General features: G+C 41.6%; 1 protein-coding gene across 2 annotated transcripts in view; it reads right to left on the bottom strand.

The window, feature by feature from the left end:
- Window positions 1–299: 299 nt before the first annotated feature.
- The window catches only part of COLEC12 (collectin subfamily member 12), a 121377-nt gene continuing 98307 nt past the window's right edge, over window positions 300–23369 (bottom strand). Inside the window, exons 3-11 of one of the 2 annotated variants that reach the window (XR_007245472.1) lie at window positions 22557–22679; window positions 16600–16698; window positions 14434–15480; window positions 10180–10659; window positions 9219–9355; window positions 7474–7583; window positions 5946–6091; window positions 833–4039; window positions 300–724 (exon numbers count right to left, since the gene is read on the bottom strand). Coding sequence is in view for 1 of the 2 variants with exons in the window: in XM_048507925.1 (XP_048363882.1) it covers window positions 4020–4039; window positions 5946–6091; window positions 7474–7583; window positions 9219–9355; window positions 10180–10659; window positions 14434–15480; window positions 16600–16698; window positions 22557–22679 (2162 nt within the window). In the remaining variant the exon portion in view is untranslated. Of the gene's footprint in view, window positions 4040–5945; window positions 6092–7473; window positions 7584–9218; window positions 9356–10179; window positions 10660–14433; window positions 15481–16599; window positions 16699–22556; window positions 22680–23369 lie in introns of both variants that reach the window. The other variant, XM_048507925.1, reaches the window with a different exon arrangement.

The following is a 23369-nucleotide window of genomic DNA, read 5'->3' as shown; positions in this document are numbered from 1 at the left end:
CATATTTTGTTATCCGAATACTAGAATTTGATAGAATCAGGAAGCTACTAAGTTCAGTCTTCTCTGTGTCCTCGATTTCTCTTGGACTCCTTTTCTTGAGTATGCCATACCTACAGTTCTGACTTTAAAAAATAATATTTCAATCAAGGTGCAGTTTTTCTCTTCTTCCCTCGGATGTAGTGAGTGGCAAGCGAAGCATGACCACACTTACATCCACTTTAGAAAACAATCAAGTAAATGTACCCACATTTTCAGATTATTACAGTACGTGATCATTCTAGAATGAAGATATTCAGAAATTCTGGAAAATTAACCATACTTTATTATGAAAACACATAGAAACGTTTGTTTCACTGTACCAGAAGGAATTAGATATTTGACAAAGAAAAGAAATTTGAATTTGTTTACAACAGCCTTTCTTTCTATGGACCCTACTCAATAAGCAATGGAGGGTATCAAATGATCCAAACTGACACACAAAAAAAGCACCTAACAGGGAAGCTGCTCTTGTGGCAGGTTCTTCGTGTGCATCCTGTCAAGACATGGGTCTGCTATTTTAACTGCAAACCCCACAAATCCTTCTTGGTAGCTTGGTAGCAGCATAGGGGAATTGTAGCAGCATAGGGAAATTGACAAGCTGCTGAACATTATGCCATGTGAATTTCACATCCCAAATAGTGGGTTTTGTTGGACTACTAAATGCATAGTTGTCAAACTCGCGGCCCTCCAGATGTTATGGACTACACTTCCCATCATCCCCTGCCAGCATGATGCTGGCAGGGGATGATGGGAACTGTAGTCCATAACATCTGGAGGGCCGCAAGTTTGACACCTCAGAGTATCAAAGTGCCTCTTTTAACTTTATTTTTTGTCATAGGAGTGTCTAATCTCTTTATGTAATCAGTCTCAATTTCTATTAGCATGTACAGACATCATTCCTGAAGATATAAAGGTTGGCAAAATGAATATTGGCATAATTTCCATCCACTTCTCCGTTTCTGCATTCAAGTAATGCACAATCCTGTATTCCTTTCTGTTCTAGGCAGCAAGCTCTTTGTTTGAATGTCACATATATATTCCATCTCTTTTCTGTCTTGGAACCCAACACAGCATCCACTGAAGGCACTGACCAGGGGCAAGCTTGCTGAGTTTCATCAACATTGGCACCACCATTTACTTCTCAACCATAACCTGGACTCCTATCGTTCAATTATATAGAGTTACTCTAGTGTAAGCTAATTGAAATAAGTGGTGTTGGATTGGAGTAACCCAAAAATTCCTTATCTTTCATATGAGAGTTCTGACTTCCACTCAAAGGTATCTAAAAATATATTTTCTTACTCATATACAGTCTATCCCTCAAACCACCTCCTTATTGGAGTCTATATTTTAAAAATAAATATGTAAAAATAAAAAGCATATTTAAGACTACTGTTGCATCATTGCTCAAACATTTTAAATATGAAATGGCAGAATTAACCCTAAATCCAAAGTAGATTAAGAAAACAACACAGGTAATAAAGAACAGGGAATTAGACTCACTGCAGAAAATGGGAAATTTAGATTCAAATATCTCAAAGGCTACTTTCTTGTACTAGGAGAATAGGAAGATTTGTTTACCTCAGCAGCATTGGTTGAAATTCCACTTTCCTAGGAGTAAGCCTCATTGAATAATATTGCGCTTACTTCTGAATAGGCTCACTTCGGATCACTCCTATAGTATCATGAATATTCAATCTGAAAGTTCTAATTAATTTTGTTGGGGCTGCAAGCAGCTCTTTCAGAAAAGGAAACTGCCAATTAATGGCATCACAACTTCTCAGAATTTCTCAGATTGTAACAATCTAAAATGTTTGTTTTTTTTAAAAAATCTTGATTTTATCTAGTGATGACATTCAACTAATAATGTAACTTTCCTCCCACAGACAGAGTTTCTGCTCATGTGACCAGCCTGTTCCAAGCCTCTTCTGCAGGAAGAGAATTTCCTTATCAGAAATAACAGTTATTAGCTATAACTTTCTATTTCGGGATGCTGAAATAATAACCAGGGGTAGAGGGCCATTCTGGATATCTTGTTCAGTAGTAGGGACATGTTCTTGAAAACATCCTTATTTATTCTTACTTTTATTTGCTTTTAATGAAGGCAAAAGGAAAAAAATAAGGATAATAGCCTAAGCAAACCTACTTTTAAAGATGTTTTATCAGATGCACTTATCCAGCCCTGGGATGAGCGGTCTTCTTTATGCAAACAGGAGCTCCAGTTCTTAAATGTAACATCTGTACAGACAAGTGTTTTCCCATTCACTACAGTGACAGGGAAATTCCACATCTTCTTTGCATCTCAACACCACCCTCAGGTGAATAAAGGAAGTCAGTCCATATGAAAGCACTACATGCATCAGGATTGTGTGTATTTTTTAAAGCTAGTCTTGGTGTTCGGTAGGTAACCAAATTCAAATTTCTTAGGTGACTAAGTTCATTTTCACTCTTGGATAGAAGGCACATTATCTTAAACTATTATGTCTGGATGAAGTCAATGAACATTTTTCCCTCCTTGGAATTAAACACATCCTTTAATACAAGCTGGAGCTTGTATTATATACTCAGACATTTGTACGGTACATTCTACATTTCACAAAATGTCAAAATGTATTACCTGTCTTTTATTTTGATTTAAACCTAATTCTATGCAGAACATTGTTGTAGGAAGCCTTAATTTGTGTCAGTTCGGGACATAATTAGAAGTTGTATGCAGATGTGTATTACTTCCCCCCAACCTCAAAATGTTTCTTAGAATCAGCAATCAAGAATGGGACAGTGACACCAGGTGTGTGTGTAGGGGGGTGGTTAATCTTTTCCCCAATGGTCTCTTCCCTACAAGCGAAAGAAACCAGCCTTGTAGCCAAAAAATGCCTGGAAAGGAAAGCATAAGCATTACCGCAGCGGCTCTGTTCCCCTTTGGAAGCTCTCGTGGGTTAAAACAATTAAACTGGGGGACGTGCCACTGCAGGTAAGTTACACGCAACGTCAGGAAATCTCTTCTTTGATTCTGAGCTCCCATTCGTTGGCACCACAATCAAGCAGCATGCTGCTCTGGCAGAGGAGAAGCATATCAAATGCAGCCCTTCATCCTTGCAGTCAGAGCACCACCAGCTACTCCTGAGGACATCTCCCTACACGGCTTATGCTGCAATCATTCCATAGATGAGATGAACCAAGAAAAAAAAAAGAGAGAGATTTGAGGCCTACAGCTTAACTATTATTTGAATCACTCCCACCAGTGCCCTTTTACATAAAATACTACATATGTTACCCCAAACCATCTTCAAAGTCATTTAAATTAGAGTGATTTAAAACTAAAAACATGTTTCTATAGTGGACAAGAGTTGTACCGGACAATCATTTCTGGTGAATGAAAAATAGCATCAGTGCTATTTTCTTTGGCCTTTTTGCACTTCATTTTTTTAAAAAAAGGCAGTTAAAACCCCCCAATGTAATAGGCAAACATTTTGTATAAAAATACAAAAATTTAAAAGCTTTTAAAAGTATATTCTATATTACTGATCAGACTTGGACTGTATATATTTATATATAAAATTTATATATATTTATAAAGGTATATTTATATAATTTGCCTATACTGGGATTTTATGAAGTGGATTTTGTGTGTATGCAGTAGTTTCATATTATTTTACTACAGTGGAAAAGTCATGATTTGTAGCCAGCTTGGCAACGTCCATTTCTGACCAGAACACACTTTTTTTGTATCTGTGCTATTTACGGTTGAAGAGGATTGACAGCTGGTTCAGTCCAATTGCATTTCCAATCAATGCTCTTGTGCAACAGGTTCTAAAGCCCCTGAAAAATAAGAAGACGAGGACAGTCTGTGCAGGTGACTTTTTGCCCATCAAAACCAGTTCTCAGTGCTCCCTCTTTTGGTCAGGTGATGATTCACTCCCAGAGGATTTTTTTTTTGTCTTTAAAGAAATAGTCATTTTCATCTTGAAGTCCACAGCCTGTTACAATCCTGAAGGCTGAGCTAAATTGGAAAAGGAAAATGACAAATTAAACTCGAGGAAAGTAAGAAGTTTTTAAAACTGACAGAATCAGGAGCAGCCAGAACCAGACAGCATTTTGCCAAATGCTATTTCCTTCCCCCCCCTCCCCACTTTGTTGAAATGATTAACATGTGGGACGTAGGAATGTGACCACAAGGATTAGCTGACAGGGAAAGTTTACCATTATGCCTACAAATTATTCCCTCCAAAATCTTCCCCAATGCCATTTTCCTTGAGTCCGGTTTAGGTTCCTGACAATGGGGAAAGTAAGTAAGCAAAATACAGGAGAGAAACCATGGGAATGAGATGGATTAAGCATTCCTCACCCACCCACTAGCAGTTTTATGTAAATATTCCTTTCTTCCAGATTATTATGAAACAAACACAAGTTGTGAGCCAGCGAAAGGTAGGTTAGCGCTGAACAGACTCAAGTTCAAATTCTTACTCAGCCATGAAATTCTCTGGCTGACTTCGGGACTGTCATTGTCTGTCAGTCTAAACTTTCACACTATTGTTATGAGGGTAAAATGGGGGGAAGAATCATGTATCAGGTCTTTAGCTCTGTAGAAGAAGAACAGGATAAAAAGATTAGGATTTCCGGTCTTGTTGGGATTGTAGGCACTTTTATAGTTCTGAAAGACAGTACTGAGTGCCACTAGAAAATGACTGCCATGGGGCCCCTCAGAGTCCTCCTGTAACTGAAGTGGGTTCTTCTTCTTCTTTTTGCAGATGCAAAGGAATGCCTCCAGGGTTTTGCTGAAGCTCCCCTGCTTCAAGGAGATGGGGAGAATGTAATCAGTTTGCATAAGAGATGCTGCATGACAACATCTTGATGTTACCAAGCCAAGAGTTGTTTGATCTATGATCAAGGTACAGGTACAGCTAATGGCATCCCTGCTCAGGATTAGGTCAGTGCTTTGCAAGGCAGTCAGCACTAGGTTTAGAGATTCAGGTGCACCAAATCCCAGATTCAGCCCAAATCTGGGCGAATTCGGACATATTTGGGTCAAAATCGGCCCGAATATGTTCTGCCCAAATACAAGCCAATCTGAATGCCTCTTATTCGGGCTTTTTTGGGGGGTATTTTTGGTGTATTTTGCATTTTGGCCTGCAGAGGGCGCATTGTCAAAGCTAGAGTCCCAAAATGGGGGATGGGGCATCCACTTTGGGGGTCCATAACATTTGCCCCCCTGCACCAAACTTCACCAAACTCAAGTGACATCATCAGGACAGCCTCCGGATGAGACCCTGATATTTTGGTGCTGCTAGCTTTACAAATGCACCCCTGCAGGCCAAAATGCAAAAAACACCAAAAAAAATTTGGATGGACCCGAATATATTTGGATATTGGGGCATACCGAATCTAGTATTTGGATTTATTCGGGCATACAGAAACTTTTATGCCTGAATAAGCCAGAATCTGAATTTTTCCAAATATTTAAGGTATTGACCAAGCCTAGACATAAGGAGTCACCTCAAGATGCTGGGTTTTTCTCCATTCAATATTTTCTGCATTTTACCCCAAGATTTAAGAAACAAGAGGGTGCTGAGGAACCCATGACCACCACATTTGGGATCACTGAGGCAGATAATTAATACAGAGTCCTGGAATCTCCTTGCCTTGCTGAATGCCTCAGCCTGTTGAATGTAGTTCTCCACTAAAAAATCTTACTCAAAAGCACTACTGACAAAAGAAAATATAATTTTTGCCATTATCAACAATTAAAACTGGGAGAGATGCTCCTGTAATACACAATGTTAGCTGCATGAGTGAATTGGGCTACTAATCCCAGAGCTATTTTTATTTTATAAAAACATTTGATGAGACAGCCTTGAGTTGCTAAGGGAACCAGGCTGACTAATACCTGGCCTTACTGACTGGCTTACCTTTGTCCATTTCTTTTTCACAAATAAAACTGTTAACATCTTGACAGTGAAAGTCATTCCACAGCCCAGCATGGATCAATCCAGCACAATCTTCACCTGGCCCATGCCCGTGGTTCCAGTTATCAGGCTGCCCAGCCTTCCAGTTTCTTTCAGCAAAAGAAATAATGGATTATTTTATGTAACAAATAGCAAAAGGTCATGTAATGCTGCAACAGAAGTGACTAACAATAAAGCAAAAACAAAACATCAAAGCCCCCAGCCCTGTCCTGAATATAAAGTTCACTCCTTGACACACAATACATGATACTTCATAGAAATGGAAAACAGCTGGGCTGCAGAGAGGAGAATCAATTCAACAAGCTGCCAAGGCTTAATGACCTAAAATTAGAAATACACTTTTTAATTTAAGGATGCTCATTCATATAAAAGGGAAATGCATGATTCACAGAGCTGCATTTGCCTGTTTTAAAGCTCCTAATTAGCTACTGAGTTATAGTCTTTCTGTTGGATTTATATCCCCACCCCCAAATCAAAATAAAGCCTGTTTCTTGTTATCAGGTGCCAGAGGTGTATCTAGGAAAAATGGAGCCTGGAGACAAAAATCTGAATTCCGCCCCCACCCACAGGCCCCCAGGTCTACCGCCCAGAGCCTAGGTCTTCTGCCTGGAGTTCGTGCCAGCATCCAGTTCTACTGCCTGGAGCTTGTGCCGGCGTCCAGGTCTACTGCTCAGAGCTGAAGCCGGCATCCAGGTCTACTGCCTGGAGCTGGTGCCAGCATCCAGGTCTATGTGAGCCTGGGGACATAGGTGGTACACCCCTGTCAAGTACAGAGACAAAACAGAGAGTACTGAAACATGACAAATTGAATTTACTTTAATATGTTACCAGCTAACAAGAACTAACCAGTGACAAGTAGTTTTTTTAGCCATTGTTATGTCTTTAGAGGGAAAATGTATCATCTTGAGGCTACCAAGTGTGATAAGACTTGTGCCTTTAAGGCTGACTTGATGGGCGGCATTAAGAGAACCAGCAACTAAGACCTGGCAGAGTTCAGCAGACAAACTGCATTGCAGGCTGTGGGCTGCCTCCTTTTGTGTAAACAGAGAAATGCGAGGAGACCCCACTGCAAGCCCATGTGCAGCTTGGAGCCCCAAGGTAAGTTTTCCATGCATAATGGCCATTAAAAGAAGAAAACATATAAAACAAGATCAAGGAAAGAAAGGTCTGATTTCCACCTCTGTTTTACAATAACATTCTACAATGAGTTTCTTGGCAAATACTGTCACACTGTATGGTTCTATGATTCTTTTAGTCAAAATTCAGTTTTCTTTTTGGCAAACAAACAAAGCCTTGTAGCTTTATTGTTGCAAAAGAGAATATGAGTGGGTATGAAAAAACACAAGTCAGTAACTTTCCAGATAAAGATTTGCTTTAAAAGGTTCCAACGATATTTTCCATTTCACAATTATATGCCAACAAATAATGCAATGGCAACGACAATAGCCAAAAATGCTCCTCCTTCACTTACGTATATTCTGGTGAAGTTCCATCCAGCCATTGCCATTCATCTTCCCTCTCTAAGTCTGTGAGGCCAATCCAGAAGCTGCCTTTTCCAGCTATCTGTTTTTTTAGCCATTGCTGTGAATACAAGGAAGTACTGGTTTCACTGTGCTGCATCTCACAATATACGAGATGTACCCATGTGACTTTGTTTTTAAGTCATGAAACACAGATCTGGCCTTAAAAAGTATTTCAGATTATCATGGTTTTTAAAGTATTTGCGGGTCACATACACTGACCTCTCATATGGGTGATTCAGACATGCATTAACATAATGTGATTTCTCAACACTTACCGGCAGCAGAATATATACATTTTTTCCACTTAAAAGCAACACAGCAACTTGAAGTGATGTAAGCTTTGTGCATTTTTCTACAAATACATATGAATCAATCACCACTTGAAGTGACAACTGTCAAGTGAGGAACATGTTGGGGGGATATGATTGAAGTCTATAAAATTATGCATGGGGTAGAAAATGTTGACAGAGAGAAATTTTTCTCTCTTTCTCACAATACTAAAACCAGGGGGCATCATTGAAAATGCTGGGGGGAAGAATTTGGACTAATAAAAGAAAACATGGGGGATGCACGATTTTCCGCCCCCAGGAGTGCGCCCGGTGCAATGCACCCCCTGCCCCCTGTCTTTGATGGCCAGATAATAATAGAGTAGAAATTTAGAAGGAAAAAGAAGCAACAACAATCCCACCTCTTTAAATTAATTGCTTGGGTTAGGGAACTAAGAGGACTACTCACATTTTATCCTATACTCTTGTTAGGTTACGTATTCATTAGCATGAAAAGGGCACAGAATTGGTGTCCATAGCTTTTCTGTTGCCTTTAACGTCCTGCTCATTGGCAGCACAGATCCAGCAGAGGGATTAGGAAGAGGTAGGCAACAATAGGTACTACATATGCACAGGGTCATAGCTGCCTAAAACGGTACCCATGTTTTAAAAATGCTCTACTCTCTTCTTTTGTGTACACACAGCTTCCTTTGACAGTATCCTAGATTATGACCCAGGCTTAAGATGCCCACTGCAGAAGGAATTAAAAAGTTTCAATTATTTTTAGTTTTCATTTCAGACTACCTTCTATTAACCATAGATCTGACAGGGTCCAGTTACATGAGCTGTGATTGATCTCTTTAAGTGTTGTTTTTAACTGAAAATAAATACAGTACAGCCAAAGGAAACTGCTGACATTTGGAGCTGCTATATGTAGGGGTTGGGTGTTTTCTACTCTCTACCTCCTGATTAAATTACCTTCCCCTCATATGTTGTTTGTCTTCCAGGAAAAAAATTACTTCGCCAACAGTTGCCAACAGCAGCTTTGAGGGTATGTGTGATTTTGATTGATTCACTGAGGGAAGCAGTTAAATATCCCTGCCATCATCATGGCTGCATTTTCTGTGTGTGTGTGTGTGTGTGTTTTAGGTTACCAAGTGAAAAGTCACAGGCTTGATTTATATGTTCTTGCAAGGAAGTATCAGAAGATCTCACTGAATTTTTAGGGGATTGTCACTGTCAGCATTTCCTCAGGAACAGTCCTATTACTCCTTGTGCTGCTCCTCTGGGTAGGGTTTACAGACTTTTGGATGAAACTAATAGTACCAGACTTTCTGATGTTCTGCTGTCTTTTTTGTAGAGAAGGTTTCTCAATGAAAGTGCCTTCAGAATCTCTAGCTGTGGGAACACTATTTGTGGTTTTGTACCTGCTCATCTTTGCTGTTTATGAAAACCAAATGTGAGGATGTTTCTTCACAGGAATGTTTTGCACCTTCAAAAATGTCTCTTTCTGATGAAAAGTAATAACAGTTGCCAGTAAAATTCTTCCAGTTAACAGGACAACCTAAAACATAAAATAAGAACCGACAAATGCCATGACTAGATGTATGCCCTTTTTATAGTACAATGATATTTAACAATTTAGATACTTTTCACGTTCAAAAAAGCATATCTTATCTTATCTTATCTTACACTATATAATTCAGTAATATGCTAAGTGTCGCAACAACGAACCCTCGACCAATCATCGTGCTGTGCGCCTACTGTCCTGTGCGCCTACTGGTTGAGAGCAAGAAGCCACCTGCCTGCTATACAAAGGAGGCACCTGCCATGAGCTTGGTCGGCTGACAGTGACAGGCCACCCAAGAGAGGGATGAAGAGGGGAAAAGCAAGACAGTTATTTGCTGGCTGCCCGCCTGCTAACACACCTCAGCAACAAAGGGTCAGGGACAAGCACCTGACAGTGTTAAAAGGGGAGACTCTGTGTTGCCCTCACACACGCAAGCAGGCATTTGTGCATGCACACCCACCAAGGAATTGGTGCAACTCTGGCCCAGGCTCATAGAGCACTTGCTGGGAGGTCTTCCCTCCCTTCTGTCACACCCAACACCACCACCCACCTTTCAAAGGGGTTGGTGGGTTACCTATGGAGATAGGGAGAATTCTCCTTATCTTCACAAGCACCCTTCTGGCTCCCCCCTTCCCACTTTGCAAAGCCACGATCCACCTTTGCAGACAGTCAGTGTGCCCCCTGTCAGTGCATTTAGGTATCTGCAGGCAGGGAGTACTAGTGGGAATGAGATATATAGATATTATGGTTAAAATATAGCACCCAACACTACCACTGAGTGCCAGCCATATTGTTAGAGAATCACATGAGTAACTTACCATTAGCTTCAGGAGCTGATGTTGTCACACTTTGAAGTGCCATAGGCATGCCTGGACCTGGTAGCCCAGGAGGTCCTGGTGGTCCTGGTGGACCTCGCATTCCAGGCAGGCCAGGTAATCCACGAAGACCGTGTACTCCTGGTACGCCAACAGCTCCTTGAAGCCCGGGGAGTCCAGGTGGACCAGGAGGGCCTGGTGGGCCGTCTTTTCCAGCTATTCCAGGTGGTCCTGGATCTCCACTAGGTCCTGGAAGTCCTGTCTTTCCAGGTGAACCTCTTTGGCCTTTGGATCCAGGAAAACCTCTAGAACCTTTCCCACCTTTTTCACCTGGTGGTCCAATTGGTCCAGTTGGTCCTTTTTCACCTTGCTGTCCTGGTGGTCCTGGCTCACCTTTCTCTCCTTTTTGTCCTTTGGATCCAGGAAGTCCCATAGGACCTATGAGTCCTCTGTCACCCTTGGAACCTCTTGGGCCCGGAGGGCCTAAGGTGTTTGAACAGAGATGAAAATTAGAATAGCACTGAGATTTCTTTATTATGAAATCAAAATCCTGTAAGTGCAGTTAATTACTGTAGAAAGGACACATTTGGACCAGAAACTTGTACCAATTTTAAAACATTTCAAATGTGAAGGATTCTCTGCCCCCCACTCTCAGATCTTCAGGAGAGTTTATAATTGTGCTTACATTAAAAAGAAATTAAAATGAATCAAAAATAAACAGGAGACTTGTGGGAGAAGTGTGGTTACTTTAAAAGATTAACAAGTTATACACTTAAAATAAGCTTTTGTAGACTTCATCCCACTTCATCTTCACTGGATAGACTTGTATAAATTGTTGTAAGCAGTAGGGTTGTAAGTCAAAGAAATGCAGGAAGTAAAGGGTGAGATACTATTATGCAGAATTCTGATGTTTGCAAGAAGAGTATAGAAACCATTCCCAATAATAGTTGGCAATATACCAGTCTCCATAGTTTTGCTAAGCAGTTTAATGGTTATAATATCTATGGAATTTCAAGTTCTCATTAAGCCCTGGGGAGACGGTATAAACGTCTTTATGAGTTCTAACTCAACAGTTTCATGCTGAAGTTCCCCTTTGAAGTTATTTTGATGGATGGTAGTTACTTTTACATCACAGGCTACAGAAAAAGGGATTAAAAACTGTTAGTTTGGATTGGTACATTGCACCAAGGTGGGAAGCCTACGTTATAGGAGTTGTATCAAGACATGGTCAAACTTCTAATTCCTACATGCATCCCATGATGAAGAGGAGTTGCTCCACATGTGTAGGTTAGCCACTCATTCCCTTTTGGTTGCCTTCTTGTGGTCGCAATATATGGAGTTGTTCCAGAGGTGGGATCCAACCAGTTCTCACCACTTCTCTAGAAGTGGTTACTAATTTTTTCTGACTGCTGAGAAGGGGTTACTAAAGCAACCGCCCTGCCCAATAGGTACTGGAGGTGCGTGTGTGCGGCGGCGCCACTGTTTGAATCCCACCACCATCGGAACCTGTTATTAAAATGTTTTGATCCCACCACTGAGTTGTTCCAAATATTTATTTATTTATTTATTTATTTATTAATTCGGCTTTTATACCGCCCGATCCCCGAAGGGCTCCGGGCGGTGAACAGCAAGGATTCAGAGACAACAGGAGCAAAACACATATACAATATAAAGACATAAGCTCCATCTCATGTCAGCACTAAAATAACCTAAAACCAGCGGAAACAAATTAATACATAAAAGCATAAAAGCAGGCGTCCAACCTCAAATTTAAAACCTACCCCCAGAAAAAAGGGGGGGACGGTAGGCCCCTCAATATGAGGGGACCCTGATGTAACAGCCCTGAAAACCAGAGGGCAATAAGGAGCAGTAGGGGGCATTTCCCATCTATCTGTGCTTTGTTTATATTAGGATGATTCGTTTTAAAGATTCATTCTCTTAAAAATGTTTTGTTGTGAACTGGCTGATTTTAAATCTCATTCATGTTGCCTAAGACATTTACCACACAAAATACCATGATCCAGCAAGGCCCTGAAGGAGTGGAACTGGCTGAGGGATTGAAGGAGGAAGGGATTCTTCTCAAACATCTATGCTGTTACCCTCATACACTCAAACTTCTACTAGTCAGAGGGGAAGGGGAGAAATGAGGACTGTAGCTACAAACTACAAAAGGTTAACTTCCTAGACCTGTGGGAGTTGGGAAGAAAGAGTTTGTGTTGAGAGGTTAGAAAATACTGTAAGCCAGCCCTTTTTCATCACTCTTGGCAGACCCCAGCAAAGGAGGAAAGGGGGTGGTGGTGCTGTGACCATGGTTTAAGACATAACCCTCCATTGCTGAGGTCTTAACTCATCTCCTCCTCCTGTGACTGTGATGACACACATTTTGTGCAGTGTACCCCATTGTACCTAGTGGTTAAAAGTGGACTGCAGTTCAGAAAAAGGAGAAAAATGCTTTAAAGGATCTCTTTTCTTATTTGTGAAACTATGCAGCAATGAATGGGTTAACCCTCCCTCTTTTCCCCCATTCAGACATGGTCTGAATCAGGTCCTGCATGGCTGTAATTCAGCTTAAAAGGATGCTGGGAAGATTCAGCTACACATATCACAGTGTCTTATCTGTTTTGCCTTCAAACACTGGATTCTTTGATGTACAAAGGAAAAGCTATAGCCTGGCTAGTTTAAAACATAGTTTTAACCATCTGTTGTTGTTTTTGCTAAAACTGAATTGTATGGGAATGGTCTAGCTCATATTTTTATTCATTTCCTGTTTAGCAGGGATTGGTGTCTGATGGCTCTCTTATCCTTCTATATTTTATTTGTAAGTTAATGCAAACTTAAAAAGGTTTTCATTAGGGAAAAATATCCTGACTTGAATGTGATGATATTAGATTAAAATATGTTCAAATTCCTGATGGGTGCAGGAAGGCTGTCGAAAGACTGGATTCATATAAGGATCCCACAAGATCCTAAGTTCCATATTAACTGATAAAGTATCTTGTGCAGGGAAATGTGCAGTGAAAATATTTATTTAACATTTGTATCCCTATTTTCTGCCACTCTGGAGGCTCAAGATGACTTACAAAGCCATATACACATGAGCAATTCAAATTTATACAAATATACAAAAATATATAATGTGTGTGTGTGTGTGTGTGTGTGTGTGTGGAGTATTAATAGCTGTGGTACGCCCCCTCCCCAACGTATAATAGCTGCGGTATATGTGTGAGTGTCTGTGTATATATATATCCATTTGGCTCTTTAAAAAAGCTCTGGGAGGTCTGATTATAAATCATCTAATAAAATACAACCTTTTTGTATCCACTAGACTCTGCAAACATCTTCTAGACTAGACCTGACCACGCTTTTTGGATTTGCCCTCTCCTGCTCTGACGCTTCAGGGCCTTTCCCCACTTACCTTAAGCCCCGCGCTACTCTCCTCAAGTAGCGCGGGGTCCCCCAGCACTCCCCACGACAGGGGCGGTGACAATGTAGCCGCCCCGACGCTGCCGCTGTCGCCTCAGCACGCGTCATTCCTGGCGCTCTTGTAAACGGCGCCTTTTGATGACCCTGCGCAGAGCGCGGGGTCGTGGGGACGCCTGGGCGCGCGGCATAGCAGGGGTCGTGGTGAGTGGGGAAATGCCCTCAGACTTGGAATTACCTGTGCTTGATCTTGTATGGTATCCACTGACTGTATCTCCTGTTTCCAGCCTTAGCCAGCTGCCTGACTCTCGGCAAGCAAGATGGCTGACAACCTAAGGGCCTTTCTGGTTGTGACACCAAAACATCTGAACTCCCTCCCCAGGGAGATTCATCTGTTTTCCTCTATTTTTGTCTTCCATCAGTGAATAAACACTTTTTTGTTTGGTTTGGCGTTAGCCCCCCCTTGTTTTTGTGTGTTAATGTGTTTATGTGTTGATATTCCTTGTGTATTTATATTAGGTTTTATTTAATGGTGTTATATATTTTACATGTAATACATGTGTGTGTGCGTGCATGTATGTATTTTTAATGCTTTTTCATTTTTGTCCTGTTGATGTATTAAATATCTGAATTTTTGGGACTCTGAATTGGATAGAAATATAGACATAAATAAATAAGCATGGAGAAACATTTAGTAGCCACACTGTAGTTTTAGTAGAAGTTTCCCACCCTTAAATCCTGCATTTATTTTGTAGGATGAAACAAATAAGCAAAGCACACTGAATTTTGGCAGTATTTGAAGCTCATGTCCAAAGCATTATCAAAGACACTTCTTACCTTGCAGGATGGTGAAATTTTTAATGAGCTGGCCATGCTTGGAATCGACTAGTTTCATTTCTTCCATTATTATTGATAAATTGGCAACTTCTGTATCTAATCTTGCCCTCATCACATCCTGCTGCATCTTGAGGCCTGTAGCATCCAGACGAATATCTGCTAATGTGTTGTTCATAAAAGTCAGCTCTTCTGTGTGTTTACTAAGAGTTTCTGTGCATGTTGTCCTGACCTCATTGAGGTTGCTAGTTAATGTCCTCAGATGATGGGCAGTATAACTAATATTGCTAATGATGTTGACGATATCGGTCTCAAAGTTCTGAAATCGTTCTTCTTGCTGGTTAAACTTGGCAGCTGTTCCATTTTCATACTTTTTATGGCGCTCTTGGAGATCCTTCAGGGTTTGATCATTAGCTTGTGCAATAGTAGTGATGTTGTCCATCTGCCCACTAAATGAACTTAGCTGACTGCTCATATCCTCAAGTGAATCATTATTCGCTTTGGCCAAGGCTGAATTGTTGGCTGCCAACAGCTGCAAATTCTGTACTTTCTCTTTAAGCCAATCAGTATCCTTCCGTGCTTGGAGGGCAACCTGCTGAAGATTTTGAAAGTCACTTTTTATTCTTTGTATAGCTTGACTGGTATCATCCACAGATCTCTGCAAAGCACTGATAAGATCTCTTTGCTGGACTTGCGTTTGGTTCAGGTTGTTTAGATTCATGATGACTACACTGTGTGAATGTGCTTGGCTTTGCAAATTTGTCTGAATGTTATTCTGGTCTTGCTGGAGCTCACTGATGTAGCCATTGTAGACCTGAAGAGTTTTGTTGACATTGAGGATCATGAAGGAGTTGCTATCCAAAACACCTTTCATTTGGGTCTGTCTATTATCTAACACACTTCCAGATTCCTGTAACTTTTCCAGTGTATCTTTGTTCCTTGCAGTTTTCTCTGAAATCTCATGGAGTTGTTGATGCAGGGCCAGGATATCAGCTCTGAAGTTTGAAAGTTCTGTATTGATGTTCTGGGCTTTTTCATCTGTTTCATTACCTTAAAAATAGTGGGGGGGGGGTGTGTTTACTGTTTATAGTAAGAACTCTTAGGCAATCTCATCATTAAACTGGTGAGATATGCTAGAAAATATTTGGCATATGACCATCTGTTTTTAATTCCTGTGAAACAGAATGACTGTCCTGTTAGCATTATGGCATGAGTCATATAACATGATAGATCTGTTCTGTAAAAAAACAAAAGGTACAAGCCGGAGATGGAGGGAAGGCAGCATGGCATAGCCCAGTCTCATCAGATCTTCGAAGCTAAGCAGGGTCAGCACTTAAAAGGGAGACCTAGACTCTGTGAAGGAAAGAAGTGGCAAACCTCCTCTGCCTCTCACTCGCCTTGAAAGCCCCATGCTGGCTTCACCATAATTTGGTTGTGACTTGATGATACTTCTCTGTCTTTCTCTGTCTCTCTGTCTCTCTCTCTCTCTCTCTCACACACACACACACACACACACACACACAGAGAGAGAGAGAGAGAGAGAGAAGCACGATTGTGCTACTGATTTCACAAGAACCACAGCACATGATCACTTTTATTAAGACCAAACCAAAACAACACAGCGTTAGTCTTAATAAAAGGTATTACGTGGCTTTTCTTTTTGGACTTTGCTATTGCCCAACACAATTACCAGCTTTTAAAAAGTTTTCCAACATTCCCAATCTTTTGTGTATTACAAGTTAATCAAAGATGTGTAGTTACTTAACTGTGAGCCAGACTACTGGCTACCTAGTCAATACTATTTATTCTGACTGGCAGCCACTCTTTAAGGTCTTGGGTACATGTTGCAGTCTTTCCAGCCCTGCTACCTTAAGCTGCCAGCCACTGGGCATACATACAGTGAATTTACTGTGCTCAGCATATAGCCAGTTAGACAGTACCTCAGAGCTTCAGACTAATTAGTGCCTAGTGACATATGGGACAATCTGGTATATTGATGGGGGGGGGGGGGGAGAGGTTAACCAAAAGTCTTTTGCCTAATATAGCAGATGCACCTGCACATGCTTCCTTAAAAAAATAAAAGAAACTATGAATAGCAATTAAGTATTGGTTAACTGTTAAACAAAAAACCAAAGATCATGCTATTTCTTTTAAATGCATATGGATTACCCAGGTTCTTCAAGCGACTTTCCACTTTTGAAAGTTTCTCGTTGTATAGGCTGTGTGATGTATTCATGCCACCAGCAGCATTGTCCATTTTTTCTACAACTAGAATAAATGAAGACAATATGTTAGCAAAATAATTTCACGACCTGTTACAACACAGAATCTGGCCGGCAAGACTGACTTCATCTATGGGACATTCATGTGAAGTACCTGTCACTATCTCTACAAGCTGTGATTGTCATTCGAACATATGATGGGAGAGAACTGTAATGCTACAGAGTTTTGGGTGATCTCAGTATTTTATGCTGCTTCAGGTAATGTTGGATTCACAGCGGAGGTTGTGGGGCTCTTTATCAACACAATGAGGAAGTATGTACAGAACTAGTCCTAACTATTCCTAACACTGTCATAAATAATGAAGACTTTGTCTACATTTCCACATAGGAAGATTTACCTGGGCCCCATTTATAGGCCTGCAGAGGGATAGCAGAGGAGACAACACTGGTTGGCTGGCCTAGGTCCCATGGTGTGGCTGACTAATGGCCAGGGAGGCACCACAAGTGTGGGCTTTTCTCCCCAGTCTCCCCAGCTGTTTCTGACTTCATTCCTGGTTTCCTGCTCCCCCCACCTCCAAGCCAATCAGGCTTGGCCTAGCCAGAGGGGGTGGGGTCCAGGCTCCTCCACCTCACTTGGAGGAGCAGTTCACTCAGGTGTGGTATTGGCTGCTGCTGCATCTTTTAGGCCACTCATTGCTTTAACCTGCATCCTATCCTGGTCCTTCATTCAGCTAAGTCGGACACCATCTCTTAGCAGAAAGAGTCTTCCTTGGGGCATGATGCTCATGCTTTGGCACAAAAGGGTTGAAATCTGGAGGAAGGTGCCATACTTAGATGATCAGAATGGAAAATACAAGCCAATTACCCTTTCTGCACAAACCTTTTAAAACATTTTGAGGCAGGAAATAAAACGACTCCTCCATGGAGTTCCGCACTGTTTTTACTGGCAAATGTTCTATTTGTGATACACCTCTGAAGATGCCAGCCACAGATGCAGATGAAATGTTAGGAACAAGATCTACCAGACCATGGTCACACAGTCTGGAAAACCCACCACAACCAGTTCTATTTGCAGTCTCAAAACATTTTAAACATTTTAATCCACCTTTAAAATGATTCTCTGTCTAAAATATTTTGAAAATGTCTTCAGGCTCTGTGCAATCGATTTACTATGTTTCCCATGCTTCTCTGCTTCCCTGAACTTAATCCTCAGTGCCATTTTCTGAGCTCACTCCGTTCCTCACCTGTTTTTCCCCAATAATTTCTGTTTTTTTTGGGGGGGGTAATTTTCGATGCTTCGAGTATATTTGGAATAAAGAATTGTGGCAAGAAGCTCTGAGGCATTGAAGCATTGATTGAATATAGAACAAAAAAGAGGGGAAAATAATTAATGGCAGTCAGAAATCATTTCAAGGGGGTGAGTGCAGAAATACATGGTGGTAAAGGGCTGAAAATGTTTTCTGTGATTTGTGAAGAAAGGGCCAATGTGCTACATAGTACAATCTTCAGTAGTTACCCCCTTCTAAGTCAACTGAAGTCAATGAGCCCAGGAGACTACAGTTCAGTTTTGGAGTGTTCTGTAAATTTAAGGTGACCAGATGGTCACCTTTGTGAACCGGGAGGGGGTAGGCGGCTGCGCATGTGCACGCAGCCGCAGGAGCGCACGGCCTTCTGGGGCGCTGCCGTTTCCCACCCTGTGACAGGGCGGGAAACGGCAATGCCCCAGAAGGCCGTGCTCCTGTGGCCACTCACGCGGGAGGCTGCCGCACTGCCTTGCGCCCCAAAAGGCAGTGCAGCAGCCTCCCAAAAATTGGGACAATGGAACTAACCCGCGGGATGCAGGACAAATTGTGTGAAGGCGGGACTGTCCCACCAAAAGCAGGACGTCTGGTCAGCCTATGTAAATTACATGCTGAATTGTGATTTAAACCACCAACATTTTTGCAAGAAGAATGATTCAGACAGAACTGGACTTAGTAATTTTGTGCAAACCAACCAACCAGATTTGACAGCAGGAAGGCAAAAAGAGAAGAGTTAACAGAAGAAACCTACCTGGGAATCAAGACAACATTAAGAACAGTGATTGGGAAGTGCATTTGTAGAGCTACTGTTAATTACTTAACTATTGTTTGTCAAAAGTGAAATCACTTGTGAATAAGTACCTACACGTTAATAATATTTGCTCACAATCAGGCTTCAAATAAACAATGGGATCTACAGTACACTGGCGTAATGCCCATTGGGCAAGGTGGGCAGCTGCCCAGGGCATCACTTTGTGGGGGGCATCAAAATTCTGGGTTCGTTTTTGGGTATTTTAGTGGTTTTCCATTTTTGGCCTGCAGGGGGCGCAGATTTTAGGCTAGCGGCACCAAAATTTCAGCATATCCTCAAGAGACTGTCCTTATGCTACCCCCCAAGTTTGGTGAGGTTTGGTTCAGGGAGTCCAAAGTTATGGACTCCCAAAGGGGGTGCCCCTATCCCCCATTGTTTCCAATGGGAGCTAATAGGAGATGGGGGCTACAGTTTTGAGGGTCCATAACTTTGGCCCCCCTGAACCAAACTGCACCAAGCTTGGGGGGGTATCATTAGGGCAGTCTCCTGATGAGACCCTGAAAGTTTTGGATACTGTGCCTTCGAGAAATGTGCCCCCACAGCCTGCAACCCCATTGACAGCAATGCAGAAAAAACTCAATGCAGAACAAAGATTCTTGGGCAAATTTCTAGGATGTTCCTTGCAGGGGGTGCATTTTTGGATGTGATCGCTAGCACCAAAATTTCTAAGGTATCATCTGGAGATGATGGTAATCCCCAAGTTTAGTAGCAGTTTGGTTCAGGGGCTGCCAAAGTTATGGACCCTCAAAACTGTAGCCCCCCATTTCCTCTATTAGCTCCCATTGGAAACAATGGGGGATGGGGCACCCCCTTTGGGAGTCCATAACTTTGGACTCCTTGAACCAAACCTCACCAAATTGGGGAGTAGCATAAGGACAGTCTCCTGATGATATGCTGAAATTATGGTGCTGATATGTCTAAAAATTCACCCCCTGCAGGCACCAATGTCCTGGTGCAAAAAAAAATTTGGTCGTGGTGGAGTGGCCGCCTGGGGGGGGGGGGGCATCCAACTCAGGTTTTGCCCAGGGCTACAGTTTGCCCAGGGCTGCCTCGTTACGCCCCTGCTACAGTAATTTACAAACTTAAACTAACAGTCTAATTTATTCAATGTTTTGAAAAACCAGAGAAGTTTTTATTTGCTGGCAGTTGCACACTGTCACATGGTAATAATGTAGGCAGGGACTAAGCAGAAAACATTCACACCTAGTTATACAACTGCTACACAATTAACATTATCAGTTATATCCTAACTACTACCATGGAAAATGTAGATCTGTATTCTGTTCTCTCCTGCTCAATATTACCATCTGATGGTGGAAAGTAAATTGGGGTAAATTGGGGTTGCAGATTAATATAGCCACATGGATTAGGAGATACAGCTCATATGCCAGCAGGAATGGCAATTTCATCCTGTGAGAAAGGACGGCCATGAAAGCCATGTGTGAGCCTTGTGCTGAATTTTAAAACAGCTTACCTGGCTGAATTTTAAAACAGCTGGGTTGCAAAGGGCAGGAAGCTTTCTCTTCCCCAAACTGGAACATGATAATAAGGCAGGCCCAGTTGAGAGAAAGAAGGAAAGACTGCAAGGAAAGGAAGCTGCCAAGGGAGGATTTAATTGCGGGCAGCTTGCTCAAGAGAGGAGCAGAGATAGAATAGGCCCTGGAACTGGAGACCAAGAGGACCAGGTAACACAGAGCAATGATAGGCAGAACTGCTCCCTGGATTATATGGAGCTAGCAGATGTGCTTTGCACCTAGGGAAATGGCTGCAGACTGCAGTTTTTAGCTATGTGTATAAACAAAAATAAATAAAGGGTTCATGGCAGGATGAGGGTGGCCAAAAAGGGGAACACGGTGTAACAAGTGCCCATACCCTCAAGGCACCATTGAGCACAACTGTCACATGCATTCTTCCCATCTCCCTACTAAAGCCCCCAACCCACATGGATGTTTATCATGCAGGTCCCACAATTCAGGAATTGACTGTCTGGGAGCTGGCGGGGACTGCTGGAAAGGAAAGGAATATGGCAAAGATCTCCATTCCTCCTGTTAGAATCCAATTCTATCTGAGACTGGATTCTAGTATCACTAACGTTCATACATTTTCTCATTTATGAAAATAGTTGCGTCTGATTATTTCTGTAAAATAGTCATGTGATTAAAGAATGTCAGGACCTTAAAAGCTGAGACTACTTCTCTGGCTTTTTTTCCTGAGATACCATAAATAGCAATTATATAATGGGAAGGAGCTATGACAGATCAATGTTAAGAGCAATACTCCTCCTCCATAGACAGTACAGGAGCTTCTAGGGACATTATTTATTTTCATGCTCAAGGTCTAATGAATCTGAGAGTGGGAAGCATTTCCTTGTTCAGCTTGATTGATTACTGTGGACAGCAACCATTTCCCTTTTGTTTATGGCATGGCTCGCTTACATGCTTCTTTGAACTGACATAGGATGTACCTTGGCCAATACTGTTGTGCTTTTTGTCCCTCATGCCCTGAATTTATCTGGGTTCAAATTATTTTATTCCCATTTATGTATATTTGTTATTATAGCAGATTTTAAAATTATTCTATCAGGAAGTACCTGTTGCAGACTATCATTTGTAAGTTATAAACTATGCAATGGAAGTGAAAGTTGGTCCTAGTGAAATTGCTACTGAAAGCAGATCACTCAAAGTCTGGTATCATCATTTTTTCCCATTGAATACTGAGAGACTCTTCCTGGAACAAATCCTCTAGTGGGCCAATCTTCTACATGGTTTTACATCATCTCCTTTTCCCTGTAGGGCATCTGGCTAATTAATTGGATCAATTTGTGAAGCATATACAGCTTGTCTTAGGGCTTGATACCTTCAGAGTTTCTATGCTCCTAAGGAGATGCTTTAATGTTTTTCTTGCCCCTAAGATTTGTATAAGGGATCTATGCAGCTAATGGCTATTTACTTTGCTCACAGAATCTGATCATAATATTGTGCAAAACTTAGATTGAATGTTATTCTATTTAGTGGGATTCTTATTTTTTGTTCCAGGAATTTGGAAAAGGTCAGGGTCATGAATTAAACTGAATGTTGTAGGGGCCCAGCCAATTGCTGCTAAAGTTTTTAGCCCCATAAAATTCTTTAGTTCATTATAATATAGAGAGAGCAGGAGAATATAAATATGAGAATATAAGCCACTAGGAAGACACGTCTACCTCCCATTGAGAAGCACTGGGTTGACCTGCCCTCGGTGAACTTATAGTTTTTTCTTACTACACACAAAATGTTGGGCGCAAGATGAGGGTGAAACTGACCAGATTGCAAAACAGTCCAATGGGAAAAATAAAATGCCTCCTAAGTTCTGCATTCTGCACAGCCGTGCAGGAGATGTCTTACAGGTGGCTTAGGGAAAAAAGGTGCACTTTGAAGCTTTCTCCAAAAAAGATCCCTTGAGCTAAAATATGGCTTCCTGGGGACATCTTGGGAAGAAAGCTGTGCAGAGTGCTTTCCCAGGACACTTTTTAAGAGTCTCCAGGACGTCTTATTTAGGCTGTGTGGAATGGATCTGTGTTATAGTCCAATGTGTATAGAAATTCTCATGTGGCAGTTCTGTGAGCCAGTCCTTTATCCATCAGAAAACATATTTGGAATAGGAGAGAAAGTGTATTGATAAGTCTAATACTGGCAGAGATGGTATAGTTTGCAAACATTTCAATCTTGGATGCATTTTTGAATTTCTGGTATTTTCCCCCTTTTAAAATTGGATTCCTGTTTGACTGGAAGATAATATGACAAATGTGGAACATACCTTTGTATCCCAGAATGGCGACTGTTATTGTCAGCAAGGCACATAATATATACAATAGTATGATGGAAAACTTCAAGGCCCAGTTACTTTTACACTTGGTGCATTGTGTCCCTTCCTGAATACCTGCAAAAAACCACAAAGTTTTAAATCTAGCTGTAGTTTGTGAGGCTCTGGATCTTTTTTGTGTTTTATTCTTGTCACATGCAATTCTGCAAATGAATGACTACAACTCAGCACATGCTAAAAGGAAACAGCGTGCCAAGGACATAGGTAAGGGGGGTTCTCAGGTTCAACCCCCCATTACATGTCCAAAACTCCGCCCCCCGTTTGTGGGGTTTGGGGTATTTTTAGTATTTTTTTCAGTTTTTGACCTGCAGGGGGTGCAGTTTTTAGGCTAGAAGCACCAAAATTTCAGGGATGTTTTGGGAGATTCTCCTGATGATACCACTCAGGTTTGGTGAAGTTTGGTCCAGGGGGTCTAAAGCTATGGACTCCCAAAGGGGGTGCCCCATCCCCCATTGTTTCCAATGGAAGCTAATAACTTTGGACCCCCTGAACCAAACTTCACGAAACCTAGGCGGTATCATCAGGAGAGTCTCTTACTGATACCACTCAGGTTTTGTGAAGTGTGGTCCAGGGGGTCCAAAGCTATGGACTCCCAAAGGGGGTGCTCCCACTGTTTCCAATGGGAGCTAATAGAAGATGGGGCTACACATTTGAGGGCCCATAACTTTGGACCCCCTGAACCAAACTTCACCAAATCTGGGAGGTATCATCAGGAGGGTCTCTTACTGATACCACCCAGGTTTTGTG

Source organism: Sphaerodactylus townsendi, linkage group LG09 (assembly GCF_021028975.2).
Source record: "Sphaerodactylus townsendi isolate TG3544 linkage group LG09, MPM_Stown_v2.3, whole genome shotgun sequence".
Classification (NCBI taxonomy): domain Eukaryota; kingdom Metazoa; phylum Chordata; class Lepidosauria; order Squamata; family Sphaerodactylidae; genus Sphaerodactylus; species Sphaerodactylus townsendi.
The sequence above is the reverse complement of the archived record's forward strand: the minus strand, read 5'-3'. Positions and strand labels throughout refer to the sequence as shown.